The sequence below is a fragment of the Garra rufa genome, chromosome 10 (assembly GCF_049309525.1).
Source record: "Garra rufa chromosome 10, GarRuf1.0, whole genome shotgun sequence".
In the NCBI taxonomy this organism is placed as follows: domain Eukaryota; kingdom Metazoa; phylum Chordata; class Actinopteri; order Cypriniformes; family Cyprinidae; genus Garra; species Garra rufa.
In genome coordinates, this window is record NC_133370.1 from 32,767,954 (window position 1) to 32,794,624 (window position 26,671).

Consider the following 26,671-nt stretch of genomic DNA (forward strand, 5'->3'; position numbering starts at 1 on the left):
GCATACCTTTCAAATGTATGTTTTATTGTTTGTTTGTGTGTTTTGCAGGCCTGGTTCATGCTACTGATTACTCTAATGCCAGTGCAACAGCAATATTTGATTCCTATCAGGTCAGTTACAACTGTATAACTACTATATTTGTTTATTTGCTGTTATCTGTTCATTACCTTCGGATTGTGGACTTTAGGTCAAACACATGTTCACTGAGAGATTAGACATTTAAAAACACAGTTAAACAGAGAGGTCACCCAATAAAATGGGAGTTATTTACTCATCCTCATGTTGTTCCAAGCCTGTATGATTTTTTTTTTCTAACATGGGACACAAAAGGAGAAAATGTAGCTTTGTAATATATAGAAATAGATAATGGAAATAATAGAAAATAGCTTTGTTTGAGGAACATGGCAAAAATTGTTCCCTTTTGTCATGGCACAATAATTTAAAGGGGTCATGAACTGCCTTTTTATTTTGTATTGTTCTCTGAGGTCTACTTATAATGCTATAAAGATTTTTACGTCAAAAAATTTAGAACTAATAGACTATTTTCTGTCCTATTTTAACCCCCTCATTAGAACACACAGTTTGAATAGCTGTGGCAGATTGTAGACTCAAAAGTAAATGCCCACTGCTATGATTGGCTAACACTAAGTGTATGTTTGACAGCCTACATCCTTTATAGATATACTGATAAATACTTAGTACATATCAAACCATCTGTAATAACAGACAAAACAGGCAAACTTGTCGGATCCAGTATAGTCATCATAGTATCGTCTTTTAGTTTATATCTTTTTAAGAATCCCTGAGTTGTGCTTTTTTTGTAAACGAATCTGCTGCTAAATTAAGTGAACAAAGGACCAAGCTGCAAATTTACTCAGTCAGATCTAATATGGTTGTCACAACATTGTATTTTAGTTTTAGTTTTTTGAAAATCCCACGTCGAATTGACCATTTTTTGTAAACGAATCCATGGTAAAAGGAAGTGAACAAAAGATTCATTCATTTCATTCATTCAACTTTATTTATAAAGCACTTTACAACCACCCAACGGCAGACCAAAGTGCTGAACAATAAAACAAGATAAAACACACACAGTACATAATATACATTAAGACAGCACTAGGATTACCCACATACACAATACATTTAAAACTATCCAGCAATATCAATTCAGGTATCGAAGGCCAAGGAAAAAAGGTAGGTTTTAAGATCTCACTGACACGGTCTGCTTCATTAAAAATAAAGTTCATCCATTCGATCAGAAGGAAGGCAATGCAAAGACTGTTTTTCCTTAACTTGGCATTGCAAAGCGACCTCTTGTATTTGAAGCTATCTTTATTGTTTGGTTTCTGCATAGACCTGCGTTCACCTCTCGATATGTACATTACATGCGCAAATTGGTGGGTGGGGCTAAACAGGCAGTGATGTAGAAGCAGGCGTTGATGATCTTCTGCAGAAGCAATGTTTAGCCACACTATTATATAAATTTATAGATTCCATAAGCTGTCTTTTTGGCAGACTTGCTTCAGTATACAGCGGGTAAAATAAGTATTGAACACGTCACCATTTTTCTCAATAAATGTATTTCTGAAGGTGCTGTTGACATAAAATTTTCACCAGATGTCAGTAACCTAAGTAATCGATACATATAGAAAACAATACAAAAAAGTTCAGCAATTAAAGTATTAGTTCACTTCCAGAACCAAAATTTTCAGATAATGTACTCACCCTCTGTCTTTCAAGATATTCATGTCTTTCTTTCTTCAGTTAGGAAAACATTTCAGGATTTCTCTCCTTATAGTGGATTTCTATGGTGCCCCCAAGTTTAAACTGCCAAAATTGAGTTTAAATGCAGCATCAAAGGGTTCTAAACGATCCCAGCCGAGGATAAAGGGACTTATCTAGTGAAATGATTGAAACAAATTGACAGTTTCTATACTTTTTAACCTCAAATGCTCGTCTTGTCTCGTCTGTGATGCGCATGCGAAGTGATCCGAGTCAATAGAGTTAGGGTATGTCGAAAAACTCCCATCTTATTTTTTTTTTTCCCAACTTCAAAATAGTCCTACATTGCTGCAGAAGTACTGACGCAGTGTTTACAAAGTGAACATACAAGGATCATCAAATGCCCTTTACAAAAAAAGGCAAAACAGCGTTGTAGGACGATTTTGATGTTCAAGACGAAAAGTTTTTCGACATACTTTTACTGCATCCCAGAGCCCTTTGAAGATGCATTTAAACTGCATTTTGGAAGTTCAAACCTGGGGGCACTATATACAGTATATGCATTATATGGAGAGACATCCTGAAATGTTTTTTCCCTTAAAAAACATAATTTCTTTACGACTGAAGAAAGAAAGACATGGACATCTTGGATGACAAGAGGGTAAGTACATTATCTGTACATTGTTGTTCTGGAAGTGAACTAATCCTATAAGTTATGTGTAATAAAATGGAATGACATTGTATTGAACACATGAAGAAAGGGAGGTGCACAGAGGCATGGAAAGCCAAGACACCAGCTGAAATCTATCAGTAATTAGACAGCAATCCTGCCCCTTGTCAATGGAAATTAATATTAGCTGGTTCATTTGCAACTGACCTATAAAAAGATGTTTCATTACCAAGGTGTCACACAAGAAACATCTCATCATGGGTAGAAGCAAAGAGGTCTCTCAATACCTTTGCAACCTTATTGTTGCAAAACATACTGATGGCATTGTTTACAGAAGGATTTCTAAACTTCTAAATGTTCCAGTGAGCACTGTTTGGGCCATAATCCGGAAATGGAAAGAACATCTTTTCACCATAAACTGGCCACAACCAGGTGCTCCTTGCAAGATTCACACCTGAGCAATGTATGCGACTAGTTTCTCCATACGAGAGGTGTCTTGAAACTGTCATTACCAACAAAGGCTTTTGGACGAAGTATTAAATACATTTCAGTAAGCTTGTTCAATGCTTTTTCCCTGTGTCATTTCATTTTATTACACATAACTTAATTTCTGAACTTATTTGTTTTGTTTTCTTTGCATGTATCAATTACTTCGGTTATTACCGACATCTGGTCAAAATTTCATGTCAACAGCACCTTTAGAAATATATTTACTGAGAAAAATGGTGACGTGTTCAATACTTATTTTACCCGCTGTACACTGTTTATAGACTAACCAGAACATTTTAAGTCTGAAACGTACAGGATGTTTTTGTAGTACAACAACCTCTTATATGTTAAAAAATCAAGAGGATTTTGGTTTCTCAGTTCATGACCCCTTTAAAGTAAATCAAAATGTACCTCAAAATTAATGCACATGCCTGCTTTCCTGGTGCTCAGTATTGTTGAAAAACATGTTTATTTGCTTGCTTTGAAATTAATTTCCTGACAACACACATCCCTTGTTATTTTTCAACTTTCTGTGTAAATTCTGGTTTGTTACAATAAATTGTAACAATATTTCTCAATATTACGTTTTTACTGTATTTTTGTTTTAAATAAATGCAGCCTTGGTAAATATTCAGACACTTTCAGACACATAAAAAAATGTTAAAAAAAAAAAAAAAACTCAACTTTTTTTTTTTTTTTTTTTTTTTTTGTGGATCCAAAAAAAGTAAAGTGTAAAAATGATAAAGAAAGAAAAAGAAAACAAAAGAAAACAGTAAAAACTTTCATGTTTCTTGCATGTTTGATAATATTTTCTGATTTGCAGACACATCACAGATGTTTGTGTGAATCAAAAATTTTAAGTATAAAGGGCAGAGGGTCAACAGTGTTATTTTTGAGGTTAACTATCTTTTAAGGTCTCTCATGTGTATGTGTGGTTGTGCTTTTCTTGTATCTTTTGACCATATAGGCTGCGTTTACATTTGACATTAACATGCGACCTGTATCCAGATGTTGTCCACATACACATTGAAAATACAAATATTATCCGATCAGCATATCCTGGTTCAGAGGTAGTTGAGGATGTATTGTGACAGGGTTCGTACAAGGTGCTTAAAGCACTTGAATTTGACTTTTTGAAATTTAGGGCCTTAAAAACCCTTGAAAAAGCAATATTCCTAAAGAAGTATCGACAATACTTGTAACGATTTTAAAATGAGTTTTTAACTCCAAATCAGTTAAACCACTGTATTGCAAAATGATTCACGTTTTGAAATACTCAAATTGGATCATGTTTCGTGAATCATTTGATTCAGATTGGGACTTCAGATGGTGTATCACGAATGATTTGATTTAGATTGGAACTTTGCATATATGTGAATCCTTTGATTCAGATTGGAACTTCAATGCAGATTAGCGAATCATTTGACTGAGTTCGGGACTTCAGAGCATGTATCGCCAAGAATGTTTTTTCAGATCAGGATTTTGGGTCATTCTACAGAAAACGTCCACTTTTGGTACAGCAAGATGTCTTGAAATGTATTTCTTTTTTTTAACCTTTAAACTTAGACCACATTATTAGATTAGCTTTTGACTTTATGAATAAGCATAAATGACAGCTTAATGATTTAAAAAAAATCGTTTTACATTAATTAACCATAAAGAGGTAACACTAGTGACAATTTTCATTAAAAAAAATGGAATTGTACAAAATGGCTGCTGCTAATTATCAAACCACATGTTGTCAATCATGCTAATTATCAAACCACATGTTGTCAATCATGGTATACTTACTAAATTAAGTAGTTTTATCCATTTGTATCCATTTTTTACAATTCCCTAGCAATAAAGTAGGTCACACCAGTGACATCAACTAAAAGCTTCATATGAAATCAGGAGATAAATGAGAACATTTCTAAGAACAGTGGACTTAACATAAGCCTGCCTTCATAGATCTTCAGGAAATAGGAAGGAGGAAGTCAAGTGATGTCTTCAGTGTGATTTTGTTTTTATTATTATTATTTTTTAATTCCAAAATAAAAGACAAAATACCGTTTTGTCAAACAGTAACACCAGTGACAGCTTCAGGGGACCACTGTTTTCATTATATATTTTTTTTATATTTATTTGGTATTTAGTTTTTTATGCCATTTACATGATATTTGTATTTTTGTTTTAAATAAATGCAGCAAAAAATGCCACGTTGATGGCTCAGGAAGGTGTAATTGTTCAAATAACATATTGTTTAATCTTTAAATACATAAAAAATTGTAAGCCTAATGTGTATTTCAATTGTAAAATTTCTTTAAAGTCTAGGGACAGAAAAGTGGACGTTTCTGTAGAATGACCCTTTTACAAATCTTTTTTTTCAGATTTTTTTTTTAGAAGACATTAAACCAAAACAAAACTAAGAAAAAAGTATTCACAAATACAAAATTTACTGTGGTTTTAGTTTGAAAGAGAAGACATTGTTTGATAAGTGAGATCTCCAATTGTGACCCTGGACCACAAAACCAGTCATAAGGTTAAATTTGACAAAACTGAGATTTATACATCATATGAAAGCTCAATAAATAAGCTTTCTATTGATGTATGGTTTGTTAGGATAGGAAAATATTTGGTTGAGATACATCTATTTGAAATCTGAGGATGCAAAAAAATCAAAAAGACTGAGAAAATCACCTTTAAAGTTGTCCAAATTAGGTTCTTAACAATGCATATTACAAACCAAAAATTACATTTTGATATGTTTACAGTAGGAATTTTACAAAAAATCTTCATGGAACATGAACTTTACTGAATTTCTTAATGATTTTTGGCATAAAAGAAAAATCAAAAATTTTGACCCATGCAATGTATTTTTGGCTATTGCTACAAATATACCCCAGCGACTTAAGACTGGTTTTGTGGTCCAGGGTCACAATTGTCCTTGAAAATCAAAAATGTAATGCTTGAAAAGTCCTTAAGTCCTGGAAGTTCAATTTACAGTATCTGTACGAACCCTGTTGTGATCAGATGTCAGTGTAATGGAAACCCAATCTAGCCATCACATCTGCATTCCAGGTCGACGTCATGCAAACCCGAACTATCAGATGAAAGATGGGGGGAAAGTACACGAAAGTTGCAGAACCATTCATTCTCTTTAAAAAAAAAAAGTTTTTTTTTCTTTTTCTTTTTTTTTCCCTACCACAGCTGGCAAAAAACCCTTGACTATTTCTGGTTGACTGTTCACTGGGGCCATCTTCTGCAGGCTTATTTAAATGTTGCAAAGGAAAGACAGATCCGATCAGTTATCCAGATAGAGAAGTCAGTTCACGTTGCCAAGTGTAAATGCATCTGCTTGATCGAATCACAGTGATCGCATGTTAATACCAAGTAAAAATGCAGCCATAGTGTCTTAGAACGTGCTTCTGCAAGTGGTGCTTGTTCATAGGATGCTGTTTGTGCTCATAGTGTGTGTTTGTGTGATCATTAGATGTGCTGGAGTGGATTTATATGCTCACTCCTTTCTATACCTCTCTCCATCCTCCCCAGTGTGCAGAACACAAGGTATTCATGCACCCCTGAATTGCTCTGGTATTTCCAGAATACTTTTTCTATCCACTTTTGACTAAGCAGTTAATGCTCTCTTTTCTCGTTTTTAGTCATAAATTTGGCACATGTGATCCGTCCATATTCGGGGTGCCCATCCCAATCATGTCTCTTGTAAGTATAAATGTTGTAATGTAGTTTTAACAATATGTATGTGCTTGATTGACTTTGCTGCTACAACCCTAACTTTCATGTCTTTGTCACAGATGGCGGACCAACAAGCGGCCATGTTTGGAGAATGCTGTTTTGATGTTGGTGATGTGAAAATCACAATGGGCACAGGGACCTTCATGGACATCAATACAGGAAATAAACCACACACGTCAATAGCTGGTATGACGTTCCAGTTCTGATCTTGTTAAAATTTACACAGTATTCATTTGGAATTTATTTGAAATGGAAGAAATGCTACTAAACCACTGGAAATAATAAGCTAACTACAAAGATAAATAAGCTGGATTTTAAACCACATGAAATCAAAGGTTTGGGAGGTTTTTGAAAGAAATATTAAATTTTTTTTCAGCAGTGATGCATTAAGATGATCAAAGTTGACAGTGACTTTTATATTGTTACAAAACTCTTTCAAATAAAGTTATTTAGTTTTATTCATCAAAGAATCCTGAATAAAATGAATCAAAGTTTCCACAAAAAAATGTTTTCAACGTTGATTATACAAAACATTTTTAGTACCAAATCAGCATATTAGAATGATTTCTGACATGAAAGACTTGAATAGTGGCTGCTGAAAATTTAGGTTTGATATCTCATAAATGAAGTACTTTTTAAAATACATAAAATAGAAAACTGTTCTAATGTTTCACAATGTTACTGTTTTTTACTGTATCAAATAAATGGAGCCTAAGTGCATAAGAGACTTATTTCATAAACATTAAAAAAAACCTTTCCAACTTTAGATATTTGAATGGTAGTGTACATGGAAACAGCAGGTTAGAACACAATGTGACTCATTACTCATCATAAATTAGTTTGGTCTCTCTTTATATCTCTGTTTTTCATTTGTTTTCTGAATAGGCCTTTATCCGCTGGTGGGCTGGAAGATTGGTGCTGATGTTGTGTATCTGGCTGAAGGTAATGCTGCTGGAACAGGTGCTGCCATTAAATGGGCCCAGGATCTAGGTGAGGAGGAGGAATAATGTGCACTTGCAAGCCCACACATATTGTATTTTTCACTACATAAAAACAAAAAAAACATTTCAGATAGTAGATGCATGCTTGACTCCATTATGAGAATTTATTTAAAAGAGTAATTCATTTCCAGAACAAAAAATTACAGATAAGGTACTCACCCTCTGTCTTCCAAGATATTCATGTCTTTCTTTCTTCAGTCGTAAATAAATAGTTTTTTAAGGGAAAACATTTCCGGATTTCTCTCCATATAATGGACTTCTATGGTGCCCCTGAGTTTGAACTTCCAAAATTCAATTTAAATGCAGCTTCAGAGGGCTCTAAACAATCCCAGCCAAGGAACAAGGGTCTTATCTAGCAAAAAGATCAGTTATTTTCTAAAAACAATTGACAATTTATATGCTTTTTAACCTCAAATTCTTGTCTTGTGTAGCTCTGCGTGTACTCTGTGTATTCCAGTTTAAGACAGTTAGGGTAGATAGAAAAACTTCCATCTCGTTTTCTTCCCCAACTTCAAAATCATCCTAAATCGCTGCAGAAGTACCAACCCAGTGTTTACAAAGTGAACATACAAAGAAGATGAAACGCCCTTTACAAAAAAAGGGGGACAATTTTGAAGTTGGAGGAGAAAACAAGATGGGAGTTTTTCGACATACTCTAACTGTCTTGAACTATAACACACAGAGTTTATAAAGAGCTAGACAAGATGAGCGTTTGTGGTTAAAAAGTATATAAATTGTACTTGTATTATTTTTTTTTTAAATAACCAATCGTTTCGCTAGATAAGATCCTTGTTCCTTGGCTGGGATTGTTTGAAGTCCTTTGAAGCTGCATTTAAACTGCATTTTGGAAGTTCAAACTCAGGGGCACCATAGAAGTCCACTATATGGAGAGAAATCCTGAAATGTTTTCCTCAAGAAACATAATTTCTTTATGACTGAAGAAAGAAAGACATGAAGATCTTGGATGACAAGGGGGTGAGTACATTTTCTGTAAATTTTTGTTCTGGAAGTGAACTTTTCCTTTAACTTGGATTAAATAATTATAAATTAAATTCAGTTATTGTGGTGTAATTTCTTTGGTGCCTGTCTTTCAGAGCTTTTTTCTGACGTGAAGGAGACTGAGGGCATAGCCACTAGTGTGGAAGACTCAGATGGCGTGTATTTTGTGCCTTCTTTCAGTGGCTTACAGGTGTGTTTGTGTGTATCCGTTCATCTCAAATTTTTGCTGTAAATACAAGAGATTTTTAAACAGTGTCATTTTTATTTTTTTAAGACGTTGTCTCTTTATGTGCTACAGGCCCCTCTAAATGATCCTAAAGCTTGTGCCTCTTTCATGGGCTTAAAACCTTCCACAACCAAGAGACATCTAGTCCGAGCCATTCTGGAGTCTATAGCATTCAGGTGAGCTTGCAAGATCTGACTGTTAACATAAGATCTTTCATGAATTTTGAAGAATGTGAAGTCAATAGGGACTGATTGTGTCTGAGTCAGAAATTAACCAGGGTTTGGGAAAAATGGGCAAATATCAGACCCTAAAAAAAAGGTAGTTTGTGACCATTTACACTGAAACACTGTGCAAGCTAAATGAATCAATCAGTTCTCATAAACTTGCTGGATTGCTCCAAATCATGTTATTGTTCTTTTTCTGATAAAATGCAAGATAACCTAAATAAACGATTAACACAGATGGAAAAGAAAATATTTAAGCATCAGAACACTGCAGGACAATGTAAATAGACTTTGTCCCAAACTGTATGTGTTTTGAAACAGATCCAATCCTGTTTGTAGAATTTGGCTAACTAAATTAAAACTGGACCCAAAATAAATACAGTGCCTTTCGAAAGTATTCATACCCCTTCGTTTTTTTTACATTTTATGTTGCTGCCTTATGTTTTAAATTACTTTTTTCGACATCAGTCTACACTGCATACAGCATAATGGAAAAGCAAAAAAACAGGTTTTTAACATCTTTGCATATTTCTTAAATTTAAATGATTCCATTGCATAAGTATTCATACCCTAATCTGGGACAGTTGAAATTTAGCGCAGGAGCATTTATATTGCTTGTAAACTAGTTGAGACTAGTTAGACTGGTGAACAAGAACCTGATGGTCACTCTAGTTGAGCCCCATGATCATATATGCAGATGGGAGAGACTTACAGAAGGACAAACATCACTGCAGCACTCCACCGATCTGGGCTTTATGGTGATGTGGCAAGTCTCAGTCCCCTCCTCAGTAAAGACATATGAAAACAGACTTGGAATTTACAAAAACGCTGACTCAGACTGTGAGAAACAAGATTCTCCAGTCTGATGAACCTCAATTCCAAGCATCATGTTTAAAGGAAACCAGGCACTGCTCATCACCTGCAGAGTACCATCCCAAAAGTAAAGCGTGCTGGTAGCAGCCTCATGCTGTGGGGCTGTTTTTCAGTGGCAGGGACTGAAAGACTCATTAGAGTAGAAGAATGCCCGAAAAAAACTTTCCACTGCATTGTTAAGAAGGCTTCAGGGCGTCCAAGAAAGTCCAGCAAGCGCCAGGATCGTCTCCTAAAGAGGATTCAGCTGCGGGATCGGAGTGCCACCAGTGAAGAGCTTGCTCAGGAATGGCAGCAGGCAGGTGCTAGTGCGTGCCAGGGCCAGTCGCGTTTCCACTGTCACTTCCGGGGCCTGATCGTGCCTCGTCGGTGCTTCCTCAGGGCCAATGGCCCGGGTTTTTCGGCCCTACGAAAACCTTGGGCCAAAGCGGGCCAGCTGGGGCTTGAGGCGTGGTCAAAGTGAAAGGCGGAGTGTGTCTGCGGTAAGAAGCGCATTTCGCCGAATTACTAATACAGGGCTCTTCTAAGCATTTGGGCCGAGGACAATATACAACGCCAGTTTGACAGCGTCTTCAGAAACGAAGACGTGATAAAAATAAAATTTTGGACAAATGCAAATAAGATCCTATGAAAATGAGATCTGATGTATAAGTTTATTTACATCGTCCAAAAAACCCCACAAAAACTCACCAACACACCTTGATAACATAACATACACTGTACCTGTATCTGTACCTAAATAAAGGCATAAAAAATTATACTAGAGGTACAACTGTGTAGTTATTTTTTGCAGTAGTGTGTAGATAATGTGCAACATTTAGTTTGATGTAATACCAAGTTAGACGAAAGATTTGTGTGTAGGTCATAAAAACAACGCTTCTTTTCAAGTGATTTATTAATGTAATATATTACAAATATTGCTGCTGCATAAACAACTGTTGCAAAGCACTTCTTGCATCAGAACAGACATCACCAACATTACAAGGCGTTTCTGCATTCGCTGTATCCGGCTTCCACGTCCCTGTATTGTTCTTTTTCGCCTCGCAGCTAACATAAGCTTTCGGCGTAAACGCCGCTGAGCCTCCGTCTTCGCATCTTGGTTTCGCTGCCTCATCTTCCACGAAGAAAACACCGAAAGGAGCAAACAACAGCTGCTTCAGCTGTCTTCGTTCGATGATCATCACACTACGGTGACTTACTTTCAATCTCCCTGCTGAAAGGGGAGGGGTTTCATGACGTTTGATTCAAGGAGGTGTGTAAAGGGCGGGCTTTAGGTTCGCGCAGCGAGGCTACTGGCTCGATAGTGGAAACGCAGCTTACTTTTGGCCTTGGTGCTTGCGACTCGAGGCCATTAGCCCCGCCCGGCACGCTCTTAGCACTGGCTCGCACTGGCCCGACAGTGGAAAAGCGGCTAGTGAGGCCAAGACTTTTGGAAGATGGCCTGGTGTCAAGAAGAGCAGCAAAGAAGCCACTTTTCTCAAAAAAAAACATCAGGGTCAGATTGATCTTCTGCAAAAAGTATGGCGAATGGACTGCTGAGGACTGGGGCAAAGTCATATTCTCCGATGAAGCCTCTTTCCGATTGTTTGGGGCATCTGGAAAAAGGCTTATCCAGAGAAGAAAAGGTGAGCGCTACCATCAGTCCTGTGTCATGCCAACAGTAAAGCATCCTGAGACCATTCATGTGTGGGGTTGCTTCTCATCCAAGGGAGTGGGCTCACTCACAATTTTGCCCAAAAACACAGCCATGAATAAAGAATGGTACCAAAACACCCTCCAACAGCAACTTCTTCCAACAATCCAACAACAGTTTGGTGAAGAACAATGCATTTTCCAGCACGATGGAGCACCGTGCCATAAGGCAAAAGTGATAACTAAGTGGCTCGGGGACCAAAACGTTGACATTTTGGGTCCATGGCCTGGAAACTCCCCAGATCTTAATCCCATTGAGAACTTGTGGTCAATCCTCAAGAGGCGGGTGGACAAACAAAAACCCACTAATTCTGACAAACTCCAAGAAGTGATTATGAAAGAATGGGTGGCTATCAGTCAGGATTTGGCCCAGAAGTTGATTGAGAGCATGCCCAGTCGAATTGCAGAGGTCCTGAAAAAGAAGGGCCAACACTGCAAATACTGACTCTTTGCATAAATGTCATGTAATTGTCGATAAAAGCCTTTGAAACTTTTAATTATATTTCAGTACATCACAGAAACAACTGAAACAAAGATCTAAAAGCAGTTGAGTAGCAAACTTTGTGAAAACTAATATTTGTGTCATTCTCAAAACTTTTGGCCACGACTATATGTCATAATTAGGGATGCATGATACATTGGTCATCACGGATATTGGATTTCCTTTTGCAGCATTCGAATTTTGGATTGTTGTCTTACTTAATCATACTAAATTGCTAACTTTTTGTTTTTGAAGATTATGTATGTTCTGATTTGCACGTTTCTGATTGTATGTTTTAAGCATGATTGTTGAACCCTATAAACCTTACCTTACCCTACTTAACCTCTTGTGTGGTTCCTGTAATTCTCATACCACAGTTCAACAGCATTTCTGGTTCTGATTTTCAGGAACAAGCAGCTCTTTGAAATCATGCTTAGAGAAACCCGTATTCCCATCACTAAAATCAGGTAAGAGTCTCGACCTGTTTGTCTATCATATTGCATAGCTTGATCCTGCCTGTTTAAATGTTTGTATCTTTATACACATTTACAGGGCAGATGGAGGTGTTTGCACCAATAATTTCATCATGCAACTTACAGCTGATTTGTTGGGACGTAAAATAGAACGTCCAAGCCACTTCGACATGTCCTGCCTTGGAGCTGCTTTTGTTGCAGGACTTGGAACAGGCAAGTGACATTGAGGCTGGAATACACTACATGATTTTTGCCCCAATTTTCTGACAATTTACTTTCTGGAGAAGTTGACGCTAGTTAAAAAATCAGAGCCAGTCTGCAGATTTGAGCTGACAGATTTCACATAATATTGCATAGTATGTGATGGTCACAGACTCCAGTGTTTAAACTATCAACATGATCAGGACTTTGCTGAAAAACCTGTTGTACACAATCTATACTATGTGCCGTCTGTCATCTGAGTTCGTTTATACTTGTTTAGCAAGTATAAAAGGCCTTTTAGTATCATTTTAAAAACATGGTACATGTCTTTGTGCTTGTGAAATCTTTACTGATTGTATAAACTAATGTAAGAATGGCTTTAATATTGTTGGACCTCTAAAAACTCATTTTTGAGATTTTTTTATAAGCTCCATATTCTAATCTGTTGTACTAATATATTGTACAATAAACCATTTAAAAAAATAAATGTATTTCATGTTAGGCTTTAAAGGGATAGCTCACCCAAAACGTATTACCCCATAATTTACTCACTCTCAAGCCATCCTAGATGTATATTGCTTTCTTCTTTAAGACAAATACAATTGGAGTTATATTAAAAATGTCCTGGCTCTTCCAAGCTTTATAATAGCAGTGAGTGGCTGTTGAGAATGAGATTTTAAAGCCCAAACAAGACTGTCCATCCATCTTAAAATGTGCTCCACACAGCTCCGGGGAGTGCATTTGTGTAAGAAAAATATACATTTTTAAACTTTATAAAGCGTGATCTCTATCTTCCGCTGTCGTATGTGCGTTCACAAGAAGGCGGCGTTTCAGCAGATGATGTATGATGTAGGCGTAGTGTAAGCTCTGGTGAGACTTGACAAACGTGGAAGCGCAGAGGAGCGGTCAAAACAAACACCGGTCATGAATTAGAAGTACAAAATGAGCTTTGTGAAGAAAGATGGTGGAGGACTTCAGTATAAGCCAAGCTGAGACTGGTTTTCCTTTGCTGTAAACAAAACTTGGTTCTTGCAAGACTAGCATATTTTCACTGGAGCTTACGCTACAGCTACAGTATCTCACAAAAGTGAGTACACCCCTCACATTTCAGCAACCATTTTAGTATATCTACTCAAGGGACAATACTATAGAAATGAAACTTGGATATATTTTAGAGCAGTCAGTGTACAGCTTGTATAGCAGCATAGATTTACTGTCCTCTGAAAATAACTCCACATACAGCCATTATTGTCAAAATAGCTGGCAACAAAAGTGAGTACACCCTAAGTGATAACAACAGTATGTTGTTTAACCATGCAAAGCCACATGTCCTATTCATCATGTTTATGTTTTTGTCTGCTTGACAGGACCATACAAAGTCATGTATCTTGTATTAGAGCAGTTAAATTTAGGTGCTTTAAGTACAATTCCCTCATACTGAGCACTGGATGTACAACATGGCATCTCATGGCAAAGAACTTAGAATTTAAGAATTGTTGCTCTCCACAAAGATGGCCAAGGCTATTAGAGGTTCAGTAACACTGATTGTCAGTGCTCAGACCATAGGCCGCACACTGCAACAAGACGGTTTGCATGGGCGTCTTTCCACAAGAAAGCCTGCAAACAGTTTGCTGAAGACAACCTGTCCAAGAGCATGAATCACTGGAACCATGTCCTGTGGTCAAATGAGACTACAAGATAAACTTGTTTGACTTAGATGGTAGGGGTGGGAAAAAAAATCGATATTGCAATATATTGTTGTGCTCTCTGTCGCAATAAATAATCGATACACTAACGGCCAATATCGATATTTTATTACAACATAAAATGATTAATTTACCCGTTGTCAGTGTCACTGTCACTACCCAATATCTACCATTCTGTTTGCGGGGGGCGCTGTTCGAGTAAATAAGGGTAAAGTGGCGGAAGCAGCGGCCAGTGAAGAACACAAGTTAACTAACAACAACAGAGATGAAGCGCAGAAAAAAGAGACGTGAGAAGAATGGCGGAAAATAACGAAAAACAAATCAAAGACCCACCCGCTAGTTGAGCATACTGATCAGTTAGTGTTCCTCAAGAAGAATGCCTTGAAGTTACCATTGTCCAGGTTAACATAAAGCACTTTACAGTAACTTACTACTGACGTTTCAGTATCATATGTTAATTAATGTTCATGTTGTTTTTTTAATGTTCAGGCACTTTCATCTCTCTAGCCGTACAGTGTTTACATTTAAGACAAGGGGCAGTGAGTTATTATGCAAATGCATATTTCTTTGCACAGTGTTGGAAATGTTGGCATTAATAAATGCATAAGATTTCCTTATTATGGGTATTTTTTTCTTTTTCAGTCACATATATCGTGATATATCGTTGATGAAATTTCTTCCAATATATTGAATATCGTAGATATCGTGAATCGTGATATTATCATTATCGTGGGTCACATATCGCCACAGAATTGAATCGTGAGTTACCTGTATCGTCCCACCCCTATTAGATGGTGTCCAGCATGTGTGGCGATGCCCTGGTAAGGAGTACCAAGAAAATTGTCTTGCCTACAGTCAAGCATGGTGGTGGTAGCATCATGGTCTGGGGCTGCATGAGTCCTGCTGGTACTGGGGAGCTGCAATTCATTGAGGGAAACATGGATTCCATTATGTACTGTATATTCTGAAGCAGAACATGATGCTTCCCTCCAGAAACTAGGCCGAACGGCAGTTTTCCAACATGATAATGATCCCAAACACACCATCAAGATGACAACTGCCTTGCTGAGGATGCTGAAGGTGATGGGGTGGCCAAATATGTCTCCAGACCTGAACCCTATTAAGCACCTGTGGGACATCCTCAAGCGTGGAGAAGATGGAAAAGCACCATGTGTCTAACGTCCAGCAGCTCCATTATGTCATTATTGAAAAGTGGAAGAGGATCCCAGCAACAACATGTGCAGCTCTGGTCAATTCCATGGCAGGATGATTAAGGCAGTACTAGATAACAATGGTGCTACCACAATATATTGACACTTGTTGCCAGTTATTTTGACAATAATGTTTGTATGTTGAGTAATTTTCAAGGGGCACTAAATCTATACTGCTATACAAGCTGCACATTGACTACTCTAAAATATATCCAAGTTTCATTTCTATAGTATTGTCCCTTGAGAAGATATGCTAAAATGGTTGCTGAAATGTGAGGGGTGTACTCACTTTTGTGACATACTGTATGTCCTTCATCATGGATGGATGGATTATTTGGTCTTAAAAATTGCGACCACCATTCACTTGGAAGAGCAGAGGCCGATTGCATTCGGCTGAAAGAATTTTTTTTTTTTTTTGGGAAAACAATCCCTTGAAAGTTTTAATCTGCTCATTTTATTTTTTTTAACTGTCATTTAGGCTACTGGAGGAACCAAGAAGAGCTGAAGAAGCTTTTGACCACTGACCAACTTTTTCTTCCCCGAAAGAGTAAATCAGATTGGGACAAGGGAGGCCCATACAGAGGAGTACTGCAGAGCTGGGAGAGGGCTCTTCAGCGCTCTATGCACTGGTACAGCCAGCCCTGATTTGCCAGAACACAAGTTTGTCTTGTAAACTCCATATTCATGTGAACAGTTGAAGGGCGATTTTCTCTTTCACACTTGAGAAAAACACTTAAACAGTATGGATCCATTTTGGATTTGGAATCACACACATATCAACGGTTAGTTACACTTTTGCCAAATTAGGAGCGATTATACAGAGTTGTTTGTGTAAATCCAAATCACCCAGTTGTGAATCCAGTGGAATTATAATGATAAGGTGACAGGATGCAGCACAATTCCTACTTCAGAATAAGACATAGGTAGTATTATGATTTTTCCAATCAATAATTTAGTCACTAGGCACTCAAAATGAATACTACTGTTTTTTGTTTTGTTTTTGTAATATGAACAAATGTATTTAACTTGTGATGATTAACTTGCCTTAATGAGATGCTGTTGTACAAGAGATCCTCAGTGAGGTGCCTCGGTTACTCATCTCCTAAAGGACAACACCTCATCCTTAAGGATTATTCTAATTTTATGTAATTTCTGTTGTTTACATAGATGGGAGTAAGTCAAATTTACTGCTCCTTTTTTAATCGTAACACATTGTGCATGTATGCAGTGTATGGTAATTTATATAAGCATTTATTAAAGCTGTTGGAATTGTCATGTAATTTTAATTGATATTTTCTAATTGCATATATAGTCTTGGCATTATGTAGGTTATTTTTTTTTTAATCAAATGTACCTCATAATACAAACGGAATGCTGCAAAAATGGAAACTTGTTACCTGAAGTACTATATTTCCTAATGTTTTTTTCTCCTGCTTTAAGCATCCAACCTGCTACACTTGTTTGTATACAAAACTGTAGCAGTGTTGCAGTTTGCCACTTGATACTATCAACAGTAACTAATGAATACATACTTTCAACTGTAGTAAAACTGTGAAACTGTATAATATCCTAGGCTTTTATCAAGATCTCTAAGAAAGAATAGATAGAATATTTGTAAAGATAAATGTATTAATAGACTGTCAAAGAGCTCTTAACATTGTGCCATGTTTACTGTCAGTATGTGAAATTAGTTGTTTTAATAAATGTTCAGTATGTCATTTCAGTGTCAAATTGTGTCGTCCTGCAAAAAACAAGGATTTTCAGAGGTCATTGGACATACAGTTGAGGTCAAAGGATTACATACACCTTGCAGAATCTGCAAAATGTTAATTATTAAACCAAAATAAGATGGATTTTTTTATTTAGTACTGACCTGAATAAGATATTTCACATAAAAGACGTTTACAAATAGTTCACAAGAGAAAATAATAGTTGAAGTCATAAAAACGACCCTGTTCAAAAGTTTACATACACTTGATTCTTAATACTGTGTTGTTTTCTGAAGGATCCACAGCTGTTTTTTGTTTGTTTGTTTAGTGATTGTTGTTCATGAGTCCCTTGTTTGTCCTGAACAGTTAACCTGTCTGCTGTTCTTCTCAAAAATCCTTCAGGTCTCACAAATTCTTTTGTTTTTCAGCATTTTTGTGTATTTGAACCATTTCTAACAATGACTGTATGATTTTGAGATCCATCTTTTCACACTGAGGACAACTGAGGCACACATATGCAACTATTACAGAAGGTTCAAACGCTCACTAATGTTCAAGAAGGAAACATGATGCATTAACAGCTGGGGGATGAAAACTTTTGAATGAAATGAAGATTTGTACATGTGTACATTTACCCTAATCTTCAAATTCCAAAAGTTTTCACCCCTCAGCTCTTATTGCATTGTGTTTCCTTCTTGAAGCATCAGTGAGCATTTGAACCTTCTGTAATAGTTGCATATGAGTCCTTCACAATCATACAGTCTTTGTTGGAAAGAGTTAAAATACACAAAAATGTTGAAAAGCCAAAGAATTCGTGGGACCTGAAGGATTTTTGAACAGGGTCATTTTTATAAATTCAACAGTTTTCTCTGATGGACTATATGTAAATACGATGTGAAATATCTTATTCCTCTTTTGACCTCAACTGTATAAAACATGAGATTTCTAACAACTAAAATAAACATTAACCATAACCTGATAAACATTATATAATGCATGAGCCTAAAAATAGTTAATTTTTTATTGAAAATAGTTAGCTAGGTCTTATAACTAAGTCTGCTGAACTTTAAATTAAAAGTGAAATGTGAACAAGTCAACAATAGAAGGCTAAACCGGATAAGGATTTATTAATTACATATTCTAAGGATTTAATGGATGATGATGATGAATACTTACAGATATACTAATAGCAAAGTGTTATTATAATCTCTGAGCATTTTTGTATTTGGTCCTGTCGTGTATTACATTTATTATATAATCGTAATTATATATAGTTCATAGGCGTAGGCAGGAAACGGATTTCAGGTTTGCTATTGGTCGCTGCAGGTGTCAATCATCTAGCAAAGTGGGCGGGTTTAAAGGAAAATGGCGGCTTTATCTGTCGGAGAGCCTCAAGAGATGGAAGGTGAGCTGACTTGTCTATTTTTAATGATTTATTACCAACGGGATCTCTAATAAATCAGCGATTAGTCTGTTTGCTCTCACCCTTTGTAACCAAGCTGAGTTTATATTTTTAATCAGTTAATATATTAGTGTGCTCTTACCATTCATTCAGACTGTAATGTGATTGTTTACGTTTAACACACAGCTAACTAAAGCTACTCTTATAGTCAGCACGCATGAAATGGTGATAAAAGCTGCTGTATTTCAACAGTATTTAAATGCAAGACCTCTTTTCCAGCTGTGTGTATAGTAGTGGACAGGGCGTCAATGCCAGCACACCTTGCAGGTTAGCTAACGTAGCCCACCAGCTCACACTATCTGACTGTCAAAGTCTCACCTGTTTGGATGGATAAAGTCTAGGAGAACCTGAATGTGAGCTATCAGACGTGACAAATCGAGCTTTTCTCGGCGCCTCCATTTGTTTCTAGCTGCTGTATCAGCACAGTTTGTTAGCATGCTGCTGCTGTGGGATGAGGGTGTGTGTGGGATGGGGCTTTGAAATTGTGGTTTTATATTAAAGTACGTGCTATCACGATTATTTGGCCTAGATATCAGAGGTGACATTTTGTAAGCAGGTTAGTACACTGGGTGTGTCCTAATAATTCATTGTTGTTTATAAAACCTGTGATTTAAAGTTGACAGGAGGGGTGAGTCTGAGGAATCTGGTGATGATGAGACTAAAAGGAAGAGTCTCAATGGAGAGGTCGACTCCTTGCAAGCCCCTTCGACTGGTGAGGCCACCTTGGTGTGAGGGGAAACAATTAAAACGATGATTTGTGTGATATGTTTCCTTACCAGTTCTCTCACTTCCCTTTTTAGTACCTGAGGAGTCACCTGTTGACATGGACACCATAACCTTAGACCCAGAGGAAGAGGTGACGAGAAGGACTTTTAAGAGGTTAAAAAGATGATGTTATTAGCACTTTGGTTCATTGCGTATTAATTGTTTATTTAGGATGTGGATCTGGTCCACTGTCGCATTGGGAAGATTGAGGGTCTGGAGGTTCTCCGGAAGGCAAAGGTGAGAGTATGAATTTAATAGGGTTGTACATATTTGCTTCTTTGCAGTATCTGTTGATGGAGAAGTTCACTTCTTTCTGTGCATGTCTTTCTGTGTTCAGTCACAAAGAAACTAAGGTTTTTTTGGAAAACATTCCAGGATTTTTCTCTATATAGTGGACTTCAATGGTGGCCAACTGGTTGAAGGTCCAAATTGCAGTTTTAGTGCAGCTTCAAAGCAGTGTTGTTTTCGTCAACGATGACGATGACGAAATCATTTTGTTGACGCCACTTTTTTTCCTGACGATAAAGAGACAATGACGAGATAAAAATGGCTCGTTGTTGACTAAAACATGACGAGACGTGTGTGAGTTTTCGTTGACTAGACGAGAATAGACGAAAATGTTACTGGGTGGTCCGTCAGATGTTTAAAAAGCATGACATTTCTGCTTATTGTGCATGCCAATCAAAACCTAAAACGTATCTGCTGCTATGGCAAGCCGTTTTAGCATTAAATACTCTTTGCCATACTAGTATGGCAAGCCGTTTTAGCATTCCATCCTTGTTTGTCTTTTATGTTTTAAAACATTCCTTCATTATTGTAATTGTTGAAAATAGTTGATCCGGAAGTTCACATTGTGTTGAACTATAGATCTGCTATTTTCAGAACTTACAAGTGACACTACCCAACAGCAAAATACTTATTGACCTACATTAATTTGTTAAAAAGACTACTTTTTCCCCTTTTTTGACTAAAACTAGACTAAAACCTTTTTGACTTTTCGTTGACTTAAACTAGACTAAAACTATCACATATAGAAGTGACTAAAATTTGACAAACTAATAAGCATTTTAGTCAAAAAGACTAAGACTAAATCTAAGATGGTTGTCAAAAACAACACTGCTTCAAAGGGCTCTACACGATGCCAGCTAAGGAATACGGGTCTTATCTAGCGAAACAATCAGTTATTTTCTTAAATAATACATTTTATACACTTTATAACCACAAATGCTCATCTTGGACCAGCCTGGCCTCACACATTGTGGCGCTAGAAAGGCCACGTGTGATCAGTGTTTACAGAGCGAACATGCAAAGAAAGTCAAACGCCTTTTACGAAAAAAGATAAAACCATGCAGTCAGATAATTTTAAAATTGGAGGATAAAATGAGATGGAGTTTTTCTCACCCAAATGCACAGATGAAGATCTAACTGCACAAGACCACCATGTTCCACCATTATTATGCAATGTTTAAAGCCTTGCATGCGCATCACAGAGCATTTGTGGTTATAAAGTATATACATAAAAGTAAATGACAGATCGTATTGCTAGATAAGACCCTTATTCCTCGTCGTTCAGTCCGCTGATCCCCATTGAAGTCCAATATATGGAGAAAAATCCTGGAATGTTTTCATCAAAAACCTTAATTTCTTTGTGACTGAAGATGGTAATACACGAAACGATCAGGAAATGTTTATTCTGAAAGTGATCTTCTCCTTTTATTTATGCGTGGTTACAGATCTTAAATGGAGTAATTTTCTTTGTTTTTATCATCAGACAATTTCTCTTAGACAAAACCTCATCAAACGCATTGAGAACTTGGACAGCCTCGTCTCATTGAGGGAACTCGATCTTTATGACAACCAGATCCGCAAATTAGAGAATCTTCAGGCCCTAACAGAGCTTGAGTAAGTCATACATAATGCTCATTATTTTGTCCAGAGCTTTTTTACAATTTTCCCTTCAGAAATGCCATTTATACACTGGTAATCAATAGTTTGAGGTCAGTAAGGTAGGTTGGTTATTTATTTATTTATTTTTAAATATTTGGCTATAGATCATTTACAGCAGATATATGGCTAAACCGAAGGAGGATTCATTAATTATATTTTTAAAGGATTTTAGGATGATGAATCATAACAGATATGTTTATTTTTATAATCTCTGAGCATTTTTGTGTTTGGTCTTGTCACATGTTAAATTTGTTATATGATCGTAATTTTTATTTATTTTGACAAACATATTTTAGAATCAATCAATCTAATACGAATTTTTATGAAAAATATCTTGAAAATAAGATGAAAATTCAGTTTTTCCAACAAATGAATAATTGAGATTTTAAAATGGTAAAGAGTTATTTTTAATTGTATTAATATTTTACAATATTACAATTTGAACTGTATTTTATTTTACTAAAGCCGCAAAACATGAGTAGAAGTGTACATACATTGATTTAGAGTGAGTAAACCACTTTTATGATGGGCATGTTTTAAATTTTCTATTCAAATTCATTGTAATATTTTTGGGGGACACAGATGGCAAGATAACTGCCCTAATATCATAGTGATCTTATTTTCCTTTTTAGTTATTCAATATTTTAAAACCTTTATCCACCAAATCAAAGTCAAGTGGTACGACTGGAATTCAGTAAAACTAAATATCATATCAATATCATATATCATAGCAAGGACCAGAGAGGGAAATGACATGAAATGTTTTCAAAACTGTGCAAAACCAACATGAATAGGAGTTGTATAAACTGTATTCTAAAATGTGTCTCATCTCTTGTATTTAAAGAATTGAAAAAGTACCAATACATGCAGTTTTCTCATTTGTGATTGTGATTTGCAGTCAGCTAGATGTATCGTTCAACTTATTGAGGAAGATTGAGGGATTGGAGTGTCTCACAAAAATCAAGAAGCTCTTCTTGCTTCATAATAAGATTTCAAGCATTGCCAACCTCGATCAAATGACGAGCCTCCAGATGCTTGAGCTGGGCTCTAACCGCATCAGGGTGAGACATCCAAGATGAAATCTGCTCTTTATTTGTTACATATTCTTCTGTTCATACTGTGGATGTGTTATCTAGCTTGAATTTTATCTATGTAAATGCTTGTGTTGTGTACATTTTTAGATTATTGAGAATCTGGATTCTCTTTCTTCTTTGGAGAGTTTGTTCCTTGGCACAAATAAAATCACTCAGCTACAGAACCTTGATGGATTGCACAGTCTGACGGTTCTCAGTATCCAGGTGCGTTTGTGCTACAAAAGTTGTTTGTTTGTTTTTTTTTAGTCCAAATTTACCTTCTCTGTTGGTGTTAACATCTGTTCCGGTTTGACAGAGTAACCGCATCACGAAGTTGGAGGGGCTCCAGAATCTTGTGAATCTGCGAGAGCTTTACTTGAGTCATAATGGCATTGAAGTCATTGAGGGCCTGGAGAACAATGTAAGATCTATCATGGTTGCCCACAGATGCAATACTTTTTTCATGTCAATTCTAAATTTAGGCACAGGATGTTTTCAAAATATTTGTCGCTTTGCATTGGTTTACAGTCTTGTCAATTGTCTGTAGCAAATTGCAAGATAAAGAAATGATCATAAAATGCAGCTGTCAAATTAGAATCTAGCTTTTTCGTGTTTAATGTTCACATTTCTCCAGCTATCCTGAAGTTCAATGCCTCTCCATTGCACCTTGGCTCCACATGGGATTTTTGTGTGTTTTGATCTGACATCAGTGGTTTTATTTTTATCCGCCTCAGAATGTTTTGGTGATAGAATATTCATATCTTTCATCTTTCTTTCCTTTCTTTTTTAGAAAAAGCTGACAACTTTGGATATCGCTGCAAACAGGATAAAAAAGATTGAAAATATCAGCCATTTGACTGAATTAAAAGAATTTTGGGTAAGAAAAAAAAAAAGAGGTTTACTGTTTGTATATTTTATGGCACCCCACATGTAAATTTGAAAAACCATTCAAAAGTTTGGGGTTGGTAAGATTTAGAAAATCTTATAAGACTCTTACGTTCAGTAATGGTGTTAGGAAGGTTACTTTAGAAATGTAATAGGTTACAGATTACAAGTAAAGTAGAGAAACTATTTAAATTACATTATTAATGTAACTGATTACATTTGATTACTTTTCTAAATTTCTCATTATTCATTATCAAACATTTAAAGCAATTATCATTAACCTTTCAGTAGTGCTAAATGCTGATTACTGTCAGACTTTCAAAATCCTTCATTACTTGAATTAAGATTATAAAAATTAAATTTTAAAGCACAGCCACCACAAAATCAGACTTTAGCACCTCTTTTTACTTAGAGATATGAGATTAAAAAGAGAGATTAAAGATTTAAAATCCTAAGATGTAGTTTAATAGCTATGAGACAGTTCTTTGCATAACTGTGACGGTAAACACTGGCATCAACAATGTCCTGGGGAAAAAAACTAATTTAAAAACTAAAGCATATACATGAACTTAAATAGTAAATAAAACAGTTCTCAAATAAACGTATCCTATTGTGTCCTAAAGGCCTGAAATATTGGTGTCTCATATTTGAGAGCAGTCAATGCAATTATACAAAGAAATCAATCAAATCTGTGTGTGAAAATATTCAGATGTAACCCTCTTTTGTATTCGTTATAATTTTAATTAACTAATTTAATTACATAGCTTTTCTCAGTAACTGTAACAGATTGTAGTTACATTTTATTTTGTATTTAAATTACTCCCTAACACTGCTCACCAAGGTTGCATTTATTTGATCAAAAATAGTTCAAAACTGTAATATTTTGAAATATTATTACTATTTTAAAAAACTGTTTTCTATTTTAAAGTAGTCATGAAGTGGGGAATCAAAATGTTCTTAATATTTACAAACATTAGAGGTTACTTTACAATAAAAACATAATGCAAGTATGAGAACTCAAAACTGACTTCACAGTTTTAAGGTATAGTTCACCCAAAAATGAAAATTCTGTCATTAATTACTCGCCCGTAAGACCTTTGTTTATCTTCGGAACACAAACTAAGATATTTTTGATGAAATCCAAGACCTCTCTGACCCTCCATAGACAGCAAGGGTCCTTCCACAGTCAAGGTCCAGAAAGGTTGTGAGGACATTGTTAAAATAGTCCATGTGACAAAAGTGGTCGTTATTTCTGTTTTCTTTGTGCACCAAAAGTATTCTCGTAGCTTCATAAAATTATGCTTGAACCACTGATGTCACATGGACTATTGTAACAATGTCCTTACTACCTTCCTGAACCTAGAACGTGGAACGACCCTATGGAGTCTATGGAGGTTCAGAAAGCTCTCGGATTTCATCAAAAATACCTTAATTTGTGTTCCGAAGATGAATTTAGGTAGCCTGGAAAAAATCCAGACCCTAATCTATTAAGATTAAGGGTCTAGCATCGAGCAATGAAAAGGGCCTAACTCGAGGGGCGGCACCAAGCGTGCATTTGAAACTCTCACTGCACGCAATTGGATAACGCCACGACCAATCACAACAATACACCCCATACACTTAGCTACCAGTGGAGCAACAATAAGCTAACTGATAGATTAATCTCTTGCCGTATCCAGTCGGCAAAACAGCAAAAACGTCCTTCTTGCAAAGGAACAATTCGGGGGTGGTTTTCTGTTCCTCTTTTATATGAAAAGCCAAGTCTAACTCGTTCATTGTAGCGGCCAAAGCCGTTTCAAACAACTGGTGTTCATCTGTAGCCATCTTTCAATGTTTACTAAATGATTCGGACGTCGCAGCGCTGTCGTCATCGGCTTAGCTCGCCTCTGGCCCGCCTACATCAGATACACCGATTTGATTGGTTCCCAGAACTGCTTATGTAATGCAGTAACGTGCATCACTGCTCGATGCCAGAGTGTCTTGCAGAGACAATTCAAATTGTGCTCTCGCGAGACCTCTGGATTTCCAGGGTCTTACGGGTTTGAGGGTGCGTAAATTATGACAATTTAAATTTTGGGGTTAACAAACCCTTCAAATTATATGAATTTTTCTCTTCTCTCTCTCCACAAAATTCAGACGCAGTTCTGTCAGTGAATGTAAAGAAAATGCACTTCCAAAACTTTTCATAGCCTTCTTAAAGATCCCTAGAAATGCAAGGCTGGGGCTTATTTTTAATGACTTATCTGAGCAAATTTCAGTATCTACTAACTGCATTTCATGACCCCTTTTAATATATGTAGGGCCCTAGCACTGATAGTGCAAGGACCCTATAGGAATTTCTGTTTATTATTATTATTATTATTATTACTATTTTTCCGGTTCTTCTCCGAAGACAAGGAAATATTGTTGCACTCAGATGAAGACTATTTGTAAGTCCAGGTGCGTGAAAACCAATAAAGTATAGAAGAAACTGTAGATGGTTCGCACTCTGAAAAAACTAGACAAGAGTCTTTAACAAAAAGAATCAATTATTTTCATGGAGCAAGAGCAGACGTTTCAGCCATCCAGCTATTCTCAATGCTCATAATGAATCAGCACCAGACATGCAGTCAATTAATACTCAGTAGGTAATCAGGAAACAGGTAACAGGTGCAGTGGGAGGGGCTTCAGCCCAGACCCAGAGAACAGGTTGAAACACAATTCTTTTTATAAAAGTTAACAATGTTTATCTCTAAAAAAAAAAAAAAAGAATAAAAATGCTTACAGAAAACATGAGTAGTTTATCTCTTCATTCATCCCTTTTGGGAAAAGACTGTTGAGTTCAAAAATCCAAAAAGATTCTCTCTGTAGCAGTTTATTATCTAAATCCTCTCCTTTTAGGCAAAACTCTTTCAATGTCCAGAAATTGCATGCTTAGCTAATTGAAAATGTTGGGAAACAGACAAAGTTGCATCACATCTCCTAATTGCACTCAAATGTTCCAAAATTCTCGTTCGTAAAGCCCTGATAGTTTTGCCTACATACAACAATGGGCAAGGGCAAATCAAAATGTACACCACGTGGGGTAGATTTACATGTAATTAATTGCTTGATTTTATATATCTTACGTGTGTGCGGATGTGTGAAA

At 36.3% G+C, this 26,671-nt stretch overlaps 2 protein-coding genes across 2 annotated transcripts in view; both read left to right on the top strand.

Annotated features, from left to right (window-relative positions):
- gk5 (glycerol kinase 5) overlaps window positions 1–17,421 on the top strand; it is a 30,670-nt gene extending 13,249 nt beyond the window's left edge. The window contains exons 7-16 of the mRNA XM_073848906.1: window positions 49–110; window positions 6,357–6,430; window positions 6,526–6,586; window positions 6,679–6,805; window positions 7,505–7,609; window positions 8,715–8,809; window positions 8,918–9,021; window positions 12,520–12,579; window positions 12,665–12,798; window positions 16,182–17,421. Of these exons, the coding sequence (XP_073705007.1) occupies window positions 49–110; window positions 6,357–6,430; window positions 6,526–6,586; window positions 6,679–6,805; window positions 7,505–7,609; window positions 8,715–8,809; window positions 8,918–9,021; window positions 12,520–12,579; window positions 12,665–12,798; window positions 16,182–16,348 (989 nt within the window). The 3' untranslated portion in view covers window positions 16,349–17,421. The remainder of the gene's footprint in view (window positions 1–48; window positions 111–6,356; window positions 6,431–6,525; window positions 6,587–6,678; window positions 6,806–7,504; window positions 7,610–8,714; window positions 8,810–8,917; window positions 9,022–12,519; window positions 12,580–12,664; window positions 12,799–16,181) is intronic.
- Window positions 17,422–18,723: 1,302 nt separating this feature from the next.
- Window positions 18,724–26,671, top strand: part of ppp1r7 (protein phosphatase 1, regulatory (inhibitor) subunit 7) — a 10,929-nt gene continuing 2,981 nt past the window's right edge. Inside the window, exons 1-9 of the mRNA XM_073849430.1 lie at window positions 18,724–18,817; window positions 19,491–19,586; window positions 19,675–19,730; window positions 19,811–19,876; window positions 21,411–21,541; window positions 22,485–22,647; window positions 22,768–22,884; window positions 22,976–23,080; window positions 23,450–23,555. Of these exons, the coding sequence (XP_073705531.1) occupies window positions 18,778–18,817; window positions 19,491–19,586; window positions 19,675–19,730; window positions 19,811–19,876; window positions 21,411–21,541; window positions 22,485–22,647; window positions 22,768–22,884; window positions 22,976–23,080; window positions 23,450–23,555 (880 nt within the window). The 5' untranslated portion in view covers window positions 18,724–18,777. The remainder of the gene's footprint in view (window positions 18,818–19,490; window positions 19,587–19,674; window positions 19,731–19,810; window positions 19,877–21,410; window positions 21,542–22,484; window positions 22,648–22,767; window positions 22,885–22,975; window positions 23,081–23,449; window positions 23,556–26,671) is intronic.